Raw genomic sequence first — 16,277 nt, forward strand, 5'->3', positions numbered from 1 at the left:
GTCAAAGTAACCATGAGGAAACAATACACCCTGTGAGCAAATTTTTTCAATAAATATTATTAATATAAAATATTTTATAAAGGAATATCTAATTTGCATACCGTTAATTAATTTAAACATTTTAATTATAATCATTATTTTTATATTTTATTATATTACTATAAATCAGATTCCGGATATACATTAATTATTAAAACCGGTTAATTGCTTTTTATATATTTCTCTTTTTGAAATATATTTTTGCACATGCTACAATTATTAATAATGAGTATTAATTTTTTAAAGAATTTTTGTAATGTTTTTCATCATATTGTTATAAATATTGTAATAAGAAAAGTAGTATTTATTTAAACTTTATATTTAAAAAAAAAACAATTTAATTATGATTAACAAAAAAAATTTTTTTTTTGTTTTGAAAATATTTTAATAATAATAAATTATTACTTGAATTTTATATTAAATATGTATAATAAGTTTATTTGTTTTTTTTAATGACCATATAAATAAATTATTACAATGCTATGAATTGTTATTTTGTTACAACATTTTTATCGATTTCGCGTCAAGATACATCTGATGTCTTATGATTTTATAGTGTCAAACAACTGATTTTCTTATGTTTATAGTAAAGTTTATTTTGTTAAATCATATCTTATGGTTTCCTTTTGTTTTTAATAATAAAAATATATATTTTTAAACATAAAGACGGCAAATTTAAATTGATATGAATTCAAGGGAGGAATATATTAATCTGGTTAGTAAAACTGACTATAAAATATCACTATCATATACAATTATAGACTGTTGATATTGGACAACTAAAAGAAGCTATTTTATCAATTTTTCATACAATCCTTCTGCATAGGACACTAGGAAAGGTAAAGTACATTTTTATATTTTTTTTATTTAATTATTCTTAATTTTATTAAATAATAAAATTTTAAAAAGGTAATTATATTAGTTTGTTAATTTTTTTAGTGTAAATATGATGATGGAAATAAGTATACTTTGGGAACTCTTGGTCTTGAAGAAGTAGATTGTTCATCTATTGAGCTAACATATGTAAAACTTAATTCACCGGAATTAGACAATTTATTGAATAAAGAGATAACATTATTTATTGAAGACATCTATAAAAAGATAAGTCATCAAAAAACAAATACATTTCAAACAGTAAGGTCTCATTCAATGAATGTAATAAATGACGTAGTAAAAGAACATTATAATGAAACTTTAGTTAAGCCTGTTTCTGGTACTTGTGTATTAGAATTTTATCAAAGAAAAAGTAAGCCATCAGTTCCTGTAAATATAAAAACAGAAGGAACTGTTTGGGAAAGATGGTTGTTAAATATTGAGGTGACAACTTATTCAGGATCTGGTATGTTAATATAAATATATTAGAATGATATATTTCTTAAATAAATAAAAAAATTATACAAACATTAAAACTTTTGTTTAAAGTATGCTTTAAAATAAAATTATAGATAGACTTGCGGAAATGAAAGTATCAGTTGGAGAATTGATAAGTGAAAAGATTTTACATATTTGCTCAAAAGCCAATCGATCAAATTATCTACCTATAATTCCTAAATTTCAAGAATTAAATAATGTTTTTGATGACTCATTTAGTGATTGTCAACCATATTTATTTCGTATATTAAATGGTCCACCAACAACAATGTTACCAAAGTTAGGTAAGTATAAATATGAATATAATCTTAATGTTAAATATTTTAAATGTATTAATAGCATAAAACATTTACAAACACTTTATAATGATATTAACATTTTATTAATATTATGCTATCAATTGTGTAACCATGGTATTTTAATATATATATATATATATATATATATACATTTAATATTTTTATCCTTATTAAATATTATTCTTTATTTTTTTTCAGAAAGTATGAGAGCGAATATTGAGTCATCAGCTAGATCAATTACAGCACGCTCAGCTGAATATGTTATGAATTTTCTTTTTGGAAGTAACAATTCAAATTCACCCAGCTGATATTTCTTGAATTATTAAATAAGGATTTATAAAAATATTTTATATAGAAATATAAAATATGATTATCATTTTTTTATAGGTTTAAAATATAGTGATTACAATAGTAAATACATCTTTTTAATAATCAAACTTTGACTATAATCATATTATATTATAATAATGATATAAAATATCAGAAAAATAATTAATATTAATATCTTTGATAAAACTTTTACCTTTCAGCAATGACAATCTTTTTTTTATATTTAATATTTTTAAAATAATTGATTTTTTATTTTATTTACTCAAAAATACTTAATTTTACATAACGGATTACAACACAATATAAGTATTCATGATTAAAAAAATTGACTAGATTCTTAAAACTGTTTATTTTATTTTATATTGTATATAAATTATTAGTATGTATAAAAATTTTTACTATTTTTGGTACCAGTTATACATATGATGATAATCGGTTTGCGTTTTTTATCTAATCGATTTGTTAACAAATTGTATTACTTTTTAGTTTTAAGATAATGTCTGCAATAAACATTGGAAATTTAGAAGGTGGAAATGGGAGAATTGATGAATTACGAAGTCAAGTTAATGATGTTACTGATGTTATGTCACAAAATATACGAAAAATTTTGGAACGTGAGGAACGTTTAGAAAATGCAGAAGCAAGAACTGCTAATTTAATAGAATCAGTAAGTCTTATTAATTATTAAAAAAATAATATTTTTATAGTCTGATCAATTTAGAATTGCGGCTCGATCTGTTTCTCGTCAATATTGGTGGAAAAATGTTAAATGGACTATTATAATGTATATTGTTGGGATTCTAATTATTGTGGCTATTATTCTTCTTATACTTCATGCATTCAATGTCATATGATCTTTGCAACATCCCAAAATAAAATTTTTTTTTTGTTATATTTTATATAAAAAGAAATAAATAACAAAAATAATTTGATATAAAATTAATTACATTTTTGACTTTGAAGTTTTATTTTATTCTTTGTATAACAAAAAAATAAAAACAAATATTTTTTTTTATTATTGTCAAATATATATATATATATTAAAATACTATTATTATACAAAGTTGTAATTTATAAACTTTTTGTGCTCTTTTTTAAACCAATAAAATAATTTTATAGGTTTCTTTAAGATATTTAAGTTTGACAAATAGATTTAAAAGTAAGATCATATTTCAAAACATAAATAATTAAATCTCTACACAAGTTTTAGTTTACACTTCAATAATATTGAATATAATATACTTTTTAACAAAATGTTAGACTAAAAGTTAATATAAAAGAAAATCCTGTTGAATGTGTTGTTCTTGAATAAAAATTTATCATCATAAAAAGCAGCTTCATAGGGACTACCCATTAAATTAATAGATTTTAATGGTTGTCTTATAACTGTAAACAAAGCTCTTACAACGGTTGGAAAGAAAATATAGTCCCATAATATAGGTACTTGCTCACGAGTTATTTATGATAAAAACTTAATGTGTACTGTGATATAATAAACTAAACTGCTTTTTCAAGAATAACAAAAGCTTACTTAGTATGATGAATGGGAACTGGATAGCCTGTTATGAAAGAATAAAAATAGGAGTTTCGAGTAAAATTTGATTAGATGCAGAATGTCCATTTCACAAACATTCTCTTCTATATTTATTATCCTATATTTAACAATTGGAGTAGCCATCTCCCAATATGACTATGATTGTCGTTGGAGAAAGAATGTAACTGATATATCTGAAATAGCTCATCATAAATATCAAATTCTTGAAGATTGTATTTATTATAAGTTAAGTTCTGATGCTAATAAAATGCAAGGACGTGGTAATTCAATTATGACATTACCACCTACTGTACAGGCTGGTGAACATCTTGAATTAGATATTTTAAATGTTGGATTTAGACAAATATGGATGAATGAATTATGGAAAACTATGGCAATAAGTGGATATATAAATTTTTCATGGAAAGATCGTCGTTTTAAATGGGATAAAAGTGATTTTGTAACTGATGAAATAAATATTAAAAGTTCTTCAAGAATATGGATTCCTGATATAACTACTGATAAATCAGTATACTCTGCTCAAAATTCTGATTTTACATTCTTTAAAAATATTAAAGCAAGAAATACTGGAAATATAACAACAAGAATGGAATATAAAGTTGAAGCAGATTGTAATACAGATTATTCTGATTTTCCAGATGACAAAAAACAATGTTGTTTTAATTTCCGTTCAAGTATATATCCAACATATATTAAATATTATTTATATAATGATCATATTGATCTTAATGAATTAAGAAGTAATTGGCATGTTCAACAAAGTCATATTCATATAAATAGTGATTTAAATGATCCAAAAAAACAATATATAAATATTTGTATGAATGTTAAAAGAAGAGCTCCTATTTTAAGAGTTGAATTAGTTCTTCCTATGGTTATTTCAGGATTAATAACAATTTTAGCACCATTCTTTGGAAAACTTGAAATTCAATTATATGTTAAATTATTTGCTTTACTTCTTCATTTAATGTCTTTTCAATTTCTCTCTGAAAAAACACCACAACTTGGATTTGGAGAGACTGTCCCAAATCTTTACGTGTTTTATGTTTTTACATTTGCAATAACATTTGTCAGTATTTTTTTAACACTTATTACTACAGCTTTAAATCGTGTTCCACGTCACCTTCCACCATCACATGGATTAACATTATGGGCAAATTTATGCAATTCTTTACTTTTTTGTTCCGCTGAATCAGTCTCATCTAATGATACAGAAAAAGGAACTAAAGATTATACTGGCAATTGGTGTCAAATATATATAGCTTTAAATAATTGTTTTTCAATTATTGTCTTAATTGTTTATATTGTTGGAATAGTTATCCTAAGTTTTTGATTTTGCAAATTAATTTTTCAATTTCAACGAAATAATATAAATTTACAAGGTTAATATCAGTCTATGGAAATTATTTGATTTGATAAAATAAATATGAAAAAGGATATTCTTATCATAATAAATCAACAAATTATAACGCTATTAAAGATTTACAAATCTCATTTCACATGATTACACATAAGACAATTGTAAATTTTTTAAAATATTTATTGCTATTTATGATAATAAAATCTTGTTTATATAATATAATTATGTATAATTGATCTTCTTTTTAATGCTTTACCATAAAAATGTAGTCATTCAAGATTGATAAATTTGATTTGATATATTTATAAACCAAATTATAAAAAAAAAAAACTGAAATATTTATAAGGCTAATAATAAAAAAATGATAAATTTATTACTGTAGTCATTGACAATGCACTATATATAAATCATATAAAAGAACAAGAACATCCAGAGAATGATCACTTGATTTTTTTAATATCAATACAATAACCTGATTTCAATTTTATATTATTATATTATTCTTTTCATTTCTAATAAAAATATAATTATTTTTTTTTATTTAAACATTAGTAATTTTATTATTAAATTTCCCTTTTTAAATAACCAACTGTTAAATTAATTTAATTAAATTTTAGTCAAAAAATTTATTCAAAAAATGTAAATTATTATGAAAAAGTTTATTAACTAAAAAAAATTATATTTTACAATCATAGTATTACTTTTCTTTAAATATTTTAATGTTGTTTTAATAAACTTTTTAAATAAAAATAATTTAATTAGATTAGATAAAACGCCCTATTTTTAAATTTCTAGAAATGGTGTAATTAATATTTTATAATAAAAAAAAAAAGTTAAGTAGATGACATTTTAAATTTTTGTCACGTTGGAAACGCAACTTTTGTCTGCAACTATTAATATTTGAAACTTGATCTGTTTAAACTATTCATTAGTTATAGCTAATTGTAATATGGTTCCTACATATAAAACAACAGTTAACATAAGAGATGTCGTATGTAATTGATTTTTTTTTTAATATAATTTTTTTTATCATCTAATTGTTTACAGATGCATTCTGTTGATTCATTTATTGCTGATATTAAAGAAGCTCCAGGACATACTTCTGTAATTTTTACATTAAAACAAAAAGCTGGAGCACTTGCTGAAACATTAAAATTATTTCAAGAAAAAAATGTTAACATAAATCATATTGAATCACGTCCATCAGCTAACTATCCAGGATCATATGAAATTTTAATTCAATTTGCTGATGATGAAAAGAAAGATGATATTTTAGAAATTGTTAATATTTGTAAAAAAAATTCAACTACATTAAAAACTTATGATTTTAATACTCATAAACGTTTAAATTCTGAATCAACTCCTTGGTTTCCAAGAAAAATTGCTGATATTGATCAATTTGCTAATAGAATTTTAAGTTATGGAGCTGAACTTGATGCTGATCATCCAGGTTTTACAGATGAAGTTTATAGAGCTAGAAGAAAACAATTTGCTGATATTGCTTTTAATTATCGTTATGGTGATAAAATTCCATATATTGAATATACAGAAGAAGAAATTGGTGCTTGGCGTACAATTTATACAGAATTAGTAAAACTTTATCCAACACATGCTTGTAAAGAATTTAATTATATTTTTCCATTATTACAACAAAATTGTGGTTATGGTCCTGATAAGATTCCTCAATTACAAGATGTATCTGATTTCTTAAAAGATTGTACTGGATTTACATTAAGACCTGTTGCTGGTTTATTATCTTCTAGAGATTTTCTTGCTGGTTTAGCATTTAGAGTATTCCATTCTACTCAATATATAAGACACCATTCTGTACCAATGTATACACCAGAACCGTAAGTTACATTAAAATATTTTTTTTTAATCAAATTTTTTTTTAGTGATATTTGTCATGAACTTTTAGGTCATGCACCATTATTTGCTGATCCAGATTTTGCAAGATTTTCACAAGAAATTGGTCTTGCATCATTAGGAGCAAGTGATGAGATGATTGAAAAATTAGCTACACTTTATTGGTTTACTATAGAATATGGTGTTTGCCTTGAAGATAATAAAAAGAAAGCTTATGGTGCTGGATTATTAAGTTCATTTGGTGAACTTCAATATTGTTTAACTGATACTCCTGAAATAGTTCCTTTTGAACCATCAGTTTGTTGTGTTACAAAATATCCTATTACAAAATTTCAACCAAAATATTTTCTTGCTGAATCATTTAATGATGCTAGTAACAAATTAAAGTAAGTTAAAATAATAAAAATATGATTATAAAAATTTTAGAGAATGGTCATCATCAATTCCAAAAGATTTTCAAGTTCGTTACAATCCATATACTCAATCTGTTGAGGTTTTGGAAGATCTTCATGCTGTAAAGATACTAGTAAGAGACATAAAAAGTGACCTTTCAACACTAGAAAATGCTATTACAAAACTTGAATAAGTTTTTTTTTTCTTAATGTCGTACAATTTTACTTAATTTTTAATTTTTTTTTATTTGTTCTTAATAACAAATAAATTTATTTTGATTATTTTTTTACAAAAAAAAAAAATAAAATTAAAAGACAAAAGCAATTGGCAGAAATATTAATATTAAGAAAGAATAAAAAATATATTATATATAGGCAGTAGTATTAAAAAATATTTTCAAATTAATTTTGAGAAGAATATATTGATACACGTTTTGCGTCTTTCCAAGAAATATCAGAATTTATGTAACAATTACTTTTTGCATTGAATTTGAACGTTGATCTGTTCCAAATTGGCATTCTAAAAATTTTGCATATTCAGATTCAGTTAACATTGTATGTCCTTTTTCAATTTCTCTTTTTTTAACTGAATAAATTCCACTTCTTTTTTGTGTAACATAACAAAGACAACATAATGTAAAAAGTGACATAAATAAAGCAATTAAAATTGCTATAAACCACATTGCTTTTTGTAAATTTTCTAAAATAAATTATTATTAAAAGTTTTTTTTTTTTAAATATTAATTACCTCTATTTATATGTGAAAGATTAGATCTTCCTCTTGTCCTAATACTTTTAGGTAATGATTTTTTAATTCTATCACCATCTCTTGAAACGCCTACAACAAAATATTCAACATCTTCAGTTAAATTCTCTAAATATATAGTATCATGAGGAAGACTTATTGTTGGTGATTCTTTCCATTCACCCTCTTGATCTATTGTATATTCAACATTAAATGATGAACCAGACATTCCCCAATATGATTTATTTGAATGTTTCCATTTTACTTCAACATAACCTAAACCTTTATTTGTTAAATCAAAATCAGGCATATCAGGATCTGATAATGGATAAGTTTTTATTGGTCGAATAATTTTTGGTCCTTCACCTCCATATGTTTCTGCCCAAACTGCAACTTTATATAGAGTATCTGGAAGAAGGTGTTCATGAAGATAATATGTTTGTCTATGAAGAACATATGTTTCTTCTATTTCACCATTATGTGATTGTTGAATTGTTATAAAATAACCACGAATTCTTCCATTTGTTTGAAGTGGTTGATCCCATGTTATAAGTATACTACTAAATCCAACAGCACGAACTTTAAAATTATGAACTTTTGTTGGAATACCTTCAGGTGTAGAAAATGAAATTATTTCACTTTCAGCACTATCATAATGTTTATTTGAAATTTTAACTGATACATTATAATTTGTAATTGCTTTTAAATCATTAATAATATAACTAAATTGCCTATTTGAAATGTCTTTAGAAAATTTTTTATCCTTTTTATCAATATCCCAATAAAAAACTTTATATCCTTTAAAATGTCCCCTTACATTGTCAATAGGATATGGATCCCATGAAATTTCAACTGATGAATGATTAAAAATATTTTTAACTCTTAAACCAGTAACAGGATTTTTTGGTATATTTTCACCAGAATAACCTATAATAATATCTGGTTCAATAATGCAGTCACCAATATCATTAACAGATTTAACTTGAACTTGATACTGTTTAAATGTTGGTTGATCTCTAATTATTGTATTATTAGCAAGTGGATCTTCTACTATAAATTCGTGCCATTCATTTTCTGGTTCATTAATTCTATATCTTATAAGATATCTCATATTTTGACCATTCCAATCATATTTATCTATGGGATCCCAATAAATTACAATATTATTTGGTTCATTTCCTTCTGCAAAAACATTTCCTGGATTAATGTATGGTCTTGTTGGTTTTGTTTTACATTCTGTTTCTGGTGGATATCCTGGTTCTGATTCTCCATATGAATTTATAGCAATAACCCTAAATTTATATTCAACCCATGGAGAAAGACTAATTTTTGTAAAATAATGATCATGTTCGGTATTAAATTCTTCATATGCAGTTGTCCAATTATCTGGTGCAAATGATGTACAAAATTGTATTATAAATTTTTTAATTTCATCTCCATTTTCTGCTGGTTTTTTCCAATTAATTGATGCTACTACATCATCACATGTAATTTGTTGAATAATAGGTGGATTAGGAATATCTCTTACTAATAATTCAATTCCAACAACTTTTACTTCAACATCAGTAACAGCAGCACAATCAATATTTCCAGAATCTTTACCTCTAACATTATCAATTCTTAAACGATTTACACCATTTCTAAATATTTATAGTTATATTATAAAAAAAAATAATAAAACTTACGTATCAGTTGTTGTTGTTAATTGTAATGGTTTTCCATTATGAGTCCAAACATAATCTATAAGTAATCTAGAATCAGCTATTGCTCCACAAAATAATTCTATAGTTTCATTAGCCTCAACAATTAATCTTTTTGGTGAAGGTACTCTTATAAAATATGTTGGATTAAAAACTTCTAATTTATTAGATGCTCTATTAATACCATATCTATTACTAACATTACAATAATATAATCCTTCATCAGCTGAATTAATTTTCATTATTCTTAAAGTATGATTTGAAAATATTTTTAATTTACCAGGAATGTTTTTTATTCCTTGATCATGTTCATCAACCCATTTTACATTTGCTTCTGGTGCTACATCAATTTCACAACTCATATCAACATTACTATTTTGGATAACTTTCCAAACACGTTTTATTGGCATACGAAATATTGGTGCATGAGCTGCTACATTAATATAAGCATTTGCATAAACATATCCATATATATTTGAAGCATTACATTGATAAACAGAAGTATCTGTATCATGATGAAGATCATATATTCTTAAACGTTTTCCATTATCTAATATCATTTTTCTACCATCATCATCTATATTATGTATTGGGAAACCATTTTGATACCATCTTATTATTGGTTGTGGAAATCCAGAAACATTACATGTTAACTCAGCAGTACTATCCTCAGTTTCATTTACATCTTTTGGTGGTTCATTAATCCAATATGGTGATGTTGTAACAATAACTTTCATGTCATGCTTAATATGTTGTGAAGAACATCTATAATAACCAGAATCAGATGGACGAGAATTTTCAATAATAAAACTTCTACCATTATCTATTTCATCACTTTTTATATCAATCCATTTATCATTTTCATTAAGTTTTTGCCATACTATAACTGGTAATGGTCTAAAATAATATTTTTTTTAAAATATTTATATATATATAATAAAAATTTTAAACATACTTTCCACCAAATATACACATTAATTTTAATTTTTCACCAACTTTAACAATATTTTCTGATGGTGATAGATACATTAAATGGATAGGTTTAGGTTTAGTTGTAGTTCTTGCTTTAACAGTAATTTGAACCTCATCACCAGCTCGATATTCTCCTTGTAAAAGTGGTGATGTTGCAGCACATTGATAAATTAAATTTTTTCTTCCATCATGACGTTCAACAAAACTAAAATGTAATTTTCCATCTAAATCAACAGAAATATGTTTTCTTCTAATTGTTTCAATTACAGAATTAAGTTTTGTATCTCTATATAACCAAAAAATTGATGGTTTTGGATTTCCATATGGTACATTACAGGGAATTGTAAGAGAATCACCCTCATTTACCTCAATTTGTTTTATATTTGATGGAGCAAAATGATCCAATGCTATAAATAAAATTTATTATATAAGTAATTATATTAAATTTACCTCCCATAACAACATGTACTTTATTAGTTAATGCTGTACCAAAAAAATTTGACATTGAACATTGATAATATCCTTCATCTTCTGCTGTTGGATCATTTATTATTATAGTACCTGATTGTTTCTCTTTTTGCCATTGAATATGTTTTCCATCAATATTTAAAACTTTATCATCTTTTTTCCATTCAAAACTTTAATAATATAATTATTATTTTAAATAAACAAAAAAAAAAAATTAATTTAACTTACAAGTCTGGTTTATTTGATCCATGACAATAAAGTGTAATTCTATTAATAGGAATGCGACTATCTGAGGTATTATAATCAAAGAAAGACTTTTGGAACCATACTTTTTCTGGTGGTTGAAGTTCCAATTTAGGAGGCACTATAATTATTAATTATAATTATATAATAAAATTTTAAACATACATGTTAATTTGCTAATAGGTACAGTTGATGCTTTAATTGAAAGAACAATAGTGATCATTAAAAATATTCCCTGTATGATATGCACCATCATGGATAATAATCTAAAATTTATTAATTATAATTCTTTTTTTTTTTTTATTAATTTTTATACATAAGGGAAAAAAAAATATCATATATTATTTTTAAAATTAAAAATTTAAACTTTGTAAAAAGTATAACATTAAAATTGAAAAGTTTTATGCATTTAAATATATAGCTATATATTAGTATTAAACACAGTAGTTTATTTGGATCATTAACATTTACCGCATCTTAAAAATAATGAAAAAGAATTGAAATAAAATAGTTTTAAAGAAGAAATATTAAAATAAACGAGGTAACGGATATGAATAAGAAAATGATAAAATATAGTTTGAAACATGGTTATTATATGTAATAATGATACTCAAAGATTTTTCTTATTTGTATAAGACTAGAAAAAGAAATATTGACATCCGGTATTTGTAGTAAATTTTGAAACAATAAATAGATGAAATATATTATAATGTCATAATTTTATCACTAAATAAAAAATAAAAATAAATTTATAAAAATCTTAACAAATATTATTATGCTTTTTTCATTTTATATATATTTATAAAAATATATATTTAAAGTAAAATTATTTACAAGTTTTGGTATAACAATCCTAATTGAATAAAGTTAGCATAGATAGTTAAAAATTAAGGATGTATAAAATAAGGATGAAATGATAAAGAAATAGTATATATAATGGACAATAAAAAGTTAAAGATTTCCCAATATAGGCAAAGACTATAGTTATCTTAGAAAGTAGAAAAAAGATTTAAAAATGATTTTATTTAAAGTTTTTAGGATAAAATGATAAAACACAATAAAAAAAAAATTAAATAATGGCACTCTTATAAATTTTGAAACTGGTCATTAAGTATATGATAATAAACTTCTACTTAGAAGATTATTCAAAACAAATAGAATAAGATAAAGATTAAAAAAGATTTGACACAGTCAGTGATCACTTAATACAATAATATTATATATAATTTTGTTAACAATAATATCCCAATTATTTTAATAATACTTTTTCTACTTTAAATCATATTTTATTAAACACCAATATAATAGTGATGATTAAGTAAGTAGCATATGATTGCTATTAAGTAATTATTCTTTTTTTTTATGCCATTAAATTACAATGATTAGGTATAAAAAAGAATTCTAATAAATAATGAAAAAATATATTCTTTCTTTCTTTTGTAAATGTAACTATATATTAATTAGTTAAGAGTTAAAATTTAATTATAGAAATATTCCTATGTGAATTTAAAAAAGAAATAATTTGGCAATATGATTAAAATGCTACTTAATGGTGGTAAGTATATATTAATACCTCAATAACTGAGAAATTTAAAAGAAAAGACTCGTGTCAAATGATTTGTGATTATAAATAACTTAACTTTTGAGGTTATATATTGGCACCTAACAGCCAATCAGTTATTATTAAAATAAACGACAAGAACAATTTAATATAACAATTTTTATTTAAACTATTCTTATACTTATCACACAATATAATAATATAATGCAATGTCCATCTTTTATCCTATTTGTCCTTAAAAATTATTTCATGTTAATGATTCTAAACAAAATACTATTTTGTTTACAAAATAGAGAAATTAATTTGATGGTTAACTTTATTTTAAATAGATAAACTTCCGGTGAATTGTTGATATGCATATCTTGTAAGCATCATGATTAAAATACATAGTTATCATTATATTTAATGTGAATATATAATAACTAAGCGGTTATACAAAAGAATTGAATTTAATTATTTAATTTTGAAGCAATCTTAATGTAAAAGTTATTTATCAACAATGAATAAAGTACAAATAACAAATTATTTATATATATATTATTTATTAATTTATAAATTATATAATTTACGGCACAGATGAAAAAATTTTGCTTCTAAAAATGTTTGTTATAATCCAACAATATCAAAATATTCAAACATTTTTTCTTTAGGCATTGGTAATGAATCCTCAAATAAGTTTATTTGATTTACCTGACACATATGATTATCAAAATTATTTTCTAAATTAACATTAGATTTCTGATATTTTTGTAAAACTGGAAGAATATGTCCTTCCGTGGTAAATATTAACTTTTCTGCATTCCTGTTTACAAGATTATCTCTATCAAATAACTATTTATAATTATTTTAAATATTCTATCATAATTTAATAGTACTTACCAAATAAAGATATTTTAAAGTTTCAGCTAAAAAAAAACTTTCCATTCGATCTTCTAATGTTTTATAAAAAACATTATGTACACTAGCAAAACCACAGGCAACTCTTGTATATAAATTTAATGAATCTAAAATATCTCTACCAACAGATAAATAAAATGGATTTTTTGTTGCTTGATACAATAGGTATGTTGATTCAATAAATTCTGGGCGTAAAAGATAAAATGCAACATCAGGGTAACTGAAATGGAACCATAAAAATATATTTCTTTTATTAAAAATTTTTATATCCTGTTTTAAAATTTTTTATTTTATTATCTCTATAAATGACTTTTAACTAAACTAAATAATACTTCTATTTAAACATTTCAATTAATTAAAAATATGTCATTATTAAGAATTCCTGTTTTATTTATATATAACCTATTTTTTAAATAAATATTTAATATTATTTTTTAAAAAAGCTTCAATATTATTTTTTTTTTCAGATGGAATTTATTACTTTTACTTTTTATGGATTAATAAGTATTATATTTTTAATTTTTTTAATACTTTTAACAATATACGGATATTTCAAATTTAAAGAACATAATAATGGTAAAATAAATATTTCACATAAAGTCCCAATTAATTTAATCAAAACTAATGTTGTTTCTGATAGTTATATAAAATTTGATAATAATCTTAACACTGTTTCACCTTTAGATGTATATTTTGTTCCACTTCCAACAGAAGTAATTAAATCCAAAAAGTAAAATCAATTTCAATATAGAAAAAGAAAATATTAACGAAAAAAATATTAATATAAATATCCATCTAATAACATTATAAACTTATACTTTTTTTTTTTAAAAAAATAAATTTTTATTTTTAAACATACCTTGTATTCCAATTGAATCTCTCTGGGACCATATCATATTTTTTCCATATTGCATAATAAAGTGCATGTTGACATACAGCTTCTTCTACCTCACCATTTAATACCAATACTCCAGCATAACTAGCTTGTAAAGCATCAATCCATGTATTAATAATACTTCCATCTCTCATATCTACATTTACAAACATTGGAGCTTCACCTGAACCCGAAAAACATTTTTCTCTTCCTTTTCTAATAAATGTTGATATACTTTCTTTTGCAATTTTAAAAATAAGAATATCTTCTTCTTCTTTAAATAAAATATAACTTTTTAATAAATATTCATAAAATGAATCTATACCAGCTCCAAGTCCATGCATTTTTCCAAGCCATTTTCCATCCATTATATTTATTGTATTCCCAGTAAGACCTGTATTATTATCTCTTCTATTCCAAATTTCTCTTAAATTACGACGAGCTAACATTTCATATGATTTATCATTTAATAATTTTGAAAGCATTCCAAATTCAACAATTAATGATGTAGCACCAGCTGTATTTGCTTCTTCAATAGTATTTTTAAGAACACCATTAATTAAATTAACTCTTGGATATGAAATTCCAGTATTAGTATTGTAAAATGCTGGTTTTAATCTATCAGCCAAGTCTTTTGCCATTAAAAGAAGACTATTATTATACCCATCCATCTTCCAATTACCCATATAACTATTTTCTCCTGTTAAAAGAAGATGTGTTGATAAAAGTGAACCAATAATTCTTATTGTTGCTTCAAATACCTGTACATTAACGGAATTATTAAATGACACATTTGATATGACCTTTTCAACTGAAGCATAAAATTCATCACGTTCATCTAATACGGCTAGTGTTGTTAATGAATCTATTAATGTCAAAGAATAATTTCCTAATACATCATTAATATTTAAATTATTTCTAAATTTTTGTCTTGAAAATAAAATAAGAAAAATTGCTTACGGATTTTTGTAATCAGGGCCTCTACCAGAACAATAAATGGGATTTAATTCATCTAAAGGATAAGCATATTTTTTATAATTATCAAAACCAAATTTAAACATTTCTTTGGTTTGTAGACGTGCTTCTTCGATTTCTTCATCCGTTAATAATTCAACCTTGAATTTTTTATATAGTTTAACATTGTTAGATTCTATTGATATGATTAAAAACATATAGACAAATAAAAAAAATGTTATTTTTAACGTTTTTTTTTGACATGGCTTTATATAATTATCAAATAGCCAAAGGAACATTCAGAAATATATCAATTTAAAAAAACTATTAATTTAATGTAAAAAGAGGAAAATGTTAGAAATAAGTGTAATGTTGGTAATAAATATAAAAGACATCGCGGCGGTATCTTTGTTTATCTACAAATCATACTTTTAACATTGTATCACTCATGATTATCTATGTTTAATTATATTAGTGTAATAGTGTTGTGTGAATAAAAATAAAATATTAAAATGTAAATGACAAAATGTTTAAAGACAATGTTTATTGTTATTGTTATAATAATATAAATATTATACAAATTTTAATTTGAATATATTATCGTTATAATGTAAAAACTTCTGTTCAATTATAAAGATAAAAAGTTATTAA

The 16,277-nt window shown here is 23.2% G+C and overlaps 5 protein-coding genes across 5 annotated transcripts; 3 read left to right on the forward strand and 2 right to left on the reverse strand.

Annotated features, from left to right (window-relative positions):
* Positions 1-724: 724 nt before the first annotated feature.
* SRAE_X000185200 (Autophagy-related protein 101) lies at positions 725-2,893 on the forward strand (the record flags this gene model as incomplete). Its single annotated transcript, XM_024653640.1, has 8 exons — positions 725-754; positions 801-878; positions 979-1,378; positions 1,485-1,694; positions 1,908-1,991; positions 2,420-2,474; positions 2,526-2,706; positions 2,747-2,893. 8 exons carry the CDS (start codon positions 725-727, stop codon positions 2,891-2,893), a joined length of 1,185 nt encoding a protein of 394 aa, XP_024499322.1.
* Positions 2,894-3,652: 759 nt separating this feature from the next.
* On the forward strand, positions 3,653-4,927 carry SRAE_X000185300 (Neurotransmitter-gated ion-channel ligand-binding domain-containing protein; the record flags this gene model as incomplete). Its single annotated transcript, XM_024653651.1, has 1 exon — positions 3,653-4,927. The coding sequence occupies one exon, from the start codon at positions 3,653-3,655 to the stop codon at positions 4,925-4,927; it is 1,275 nt and encodes a 424-aa protein (XP_024499323.1).
* Positions 4,928-5,903: 976 nt separating this feature from the next.
* SRAE_X000185400 (Phenylalanine-4-hydroxylase) lies at positions 5,904-7,406 on the forward strand (the record flags this gene model as incomplete). Its single annotated transcript, XM_024653662.1, has 4 exons — positions 5,904-5,945; positions 6,002-6,804; positions 6,850-7,206; positions 7,247-7,406. 4 exons carry the CDS (start codon positions 5,904-5,906, stop codon positions 7,404-7,406), a joined length of 1,362 nt encoding a protein of 453 aa, XP_024499324.1.
* Positions 7,407-7,673: 267 nt separating this feature from the next.
* Positions 7,674-11,563, reverse strand: SRAE_X000185500 (Neuroglian; the record flags this gene model as incomplete). The annotated part of the gene is made up of 7 exons (XM_024653673.1): positions 7,674-7,912; positions 7,961-9,597; positions 9,643-10,554; positions 10,613-11,036; positions 11,080-11,267; positions 11,326-11,461; positions 11,506-11,563. The coding sequence occupies 7 exons, from the start codon at positions 11,561-11,563 to the stop codon at positions 7,674-7,676; spliced, it is 3,594 nt and encodes a 1,197-aa protein (XP_024499325.1).
* Positions 11,564-13,507: 1,944 nt separating this feature from the next.
* On the reverse strand, positions 13,508-15,844 carry SRAE_X000185600 (ER degradation-enhancing alpha-mannosidase-like protein 1; the record flags this gene model as incomplete). The annotated part of the gene is made up of 6 exons (XM_024653684.1): positions 13,508-13,732; positions 13,781-14,018; positions 14,658-14,946; positions 14,998-15,433; positions 15,476-15,590; positions 15,633-15,844. The coding sequence occupies 6 exons, from the start codon at positions 15,842-15,844 to the stop codon at positions 13,508-13,510; spliced, it is 1,515 nt and encodes a 504-aa protein (XP_024499326.1).
* Positions 15,845-16,277: the final 433 nt, after the last annotated feature.

The sequence above is a fragment of the Strongyloides ratti genome, scaffold srae_chrx_scaffold0000003, assembly GCF_001040885.1.
Source record: "Strongyloides ratti genome assembly S_ratti_ED321, scaffold srae_chrx_scaffold0000003".
Classification (NCBI taxonomy): domain Eukaryota; kingdom Metazoa; phylum Nematoda; class Chromadorea; order Rhabditida; family Strongyloididae; genus Strongyloides; species Strongyloides ratti.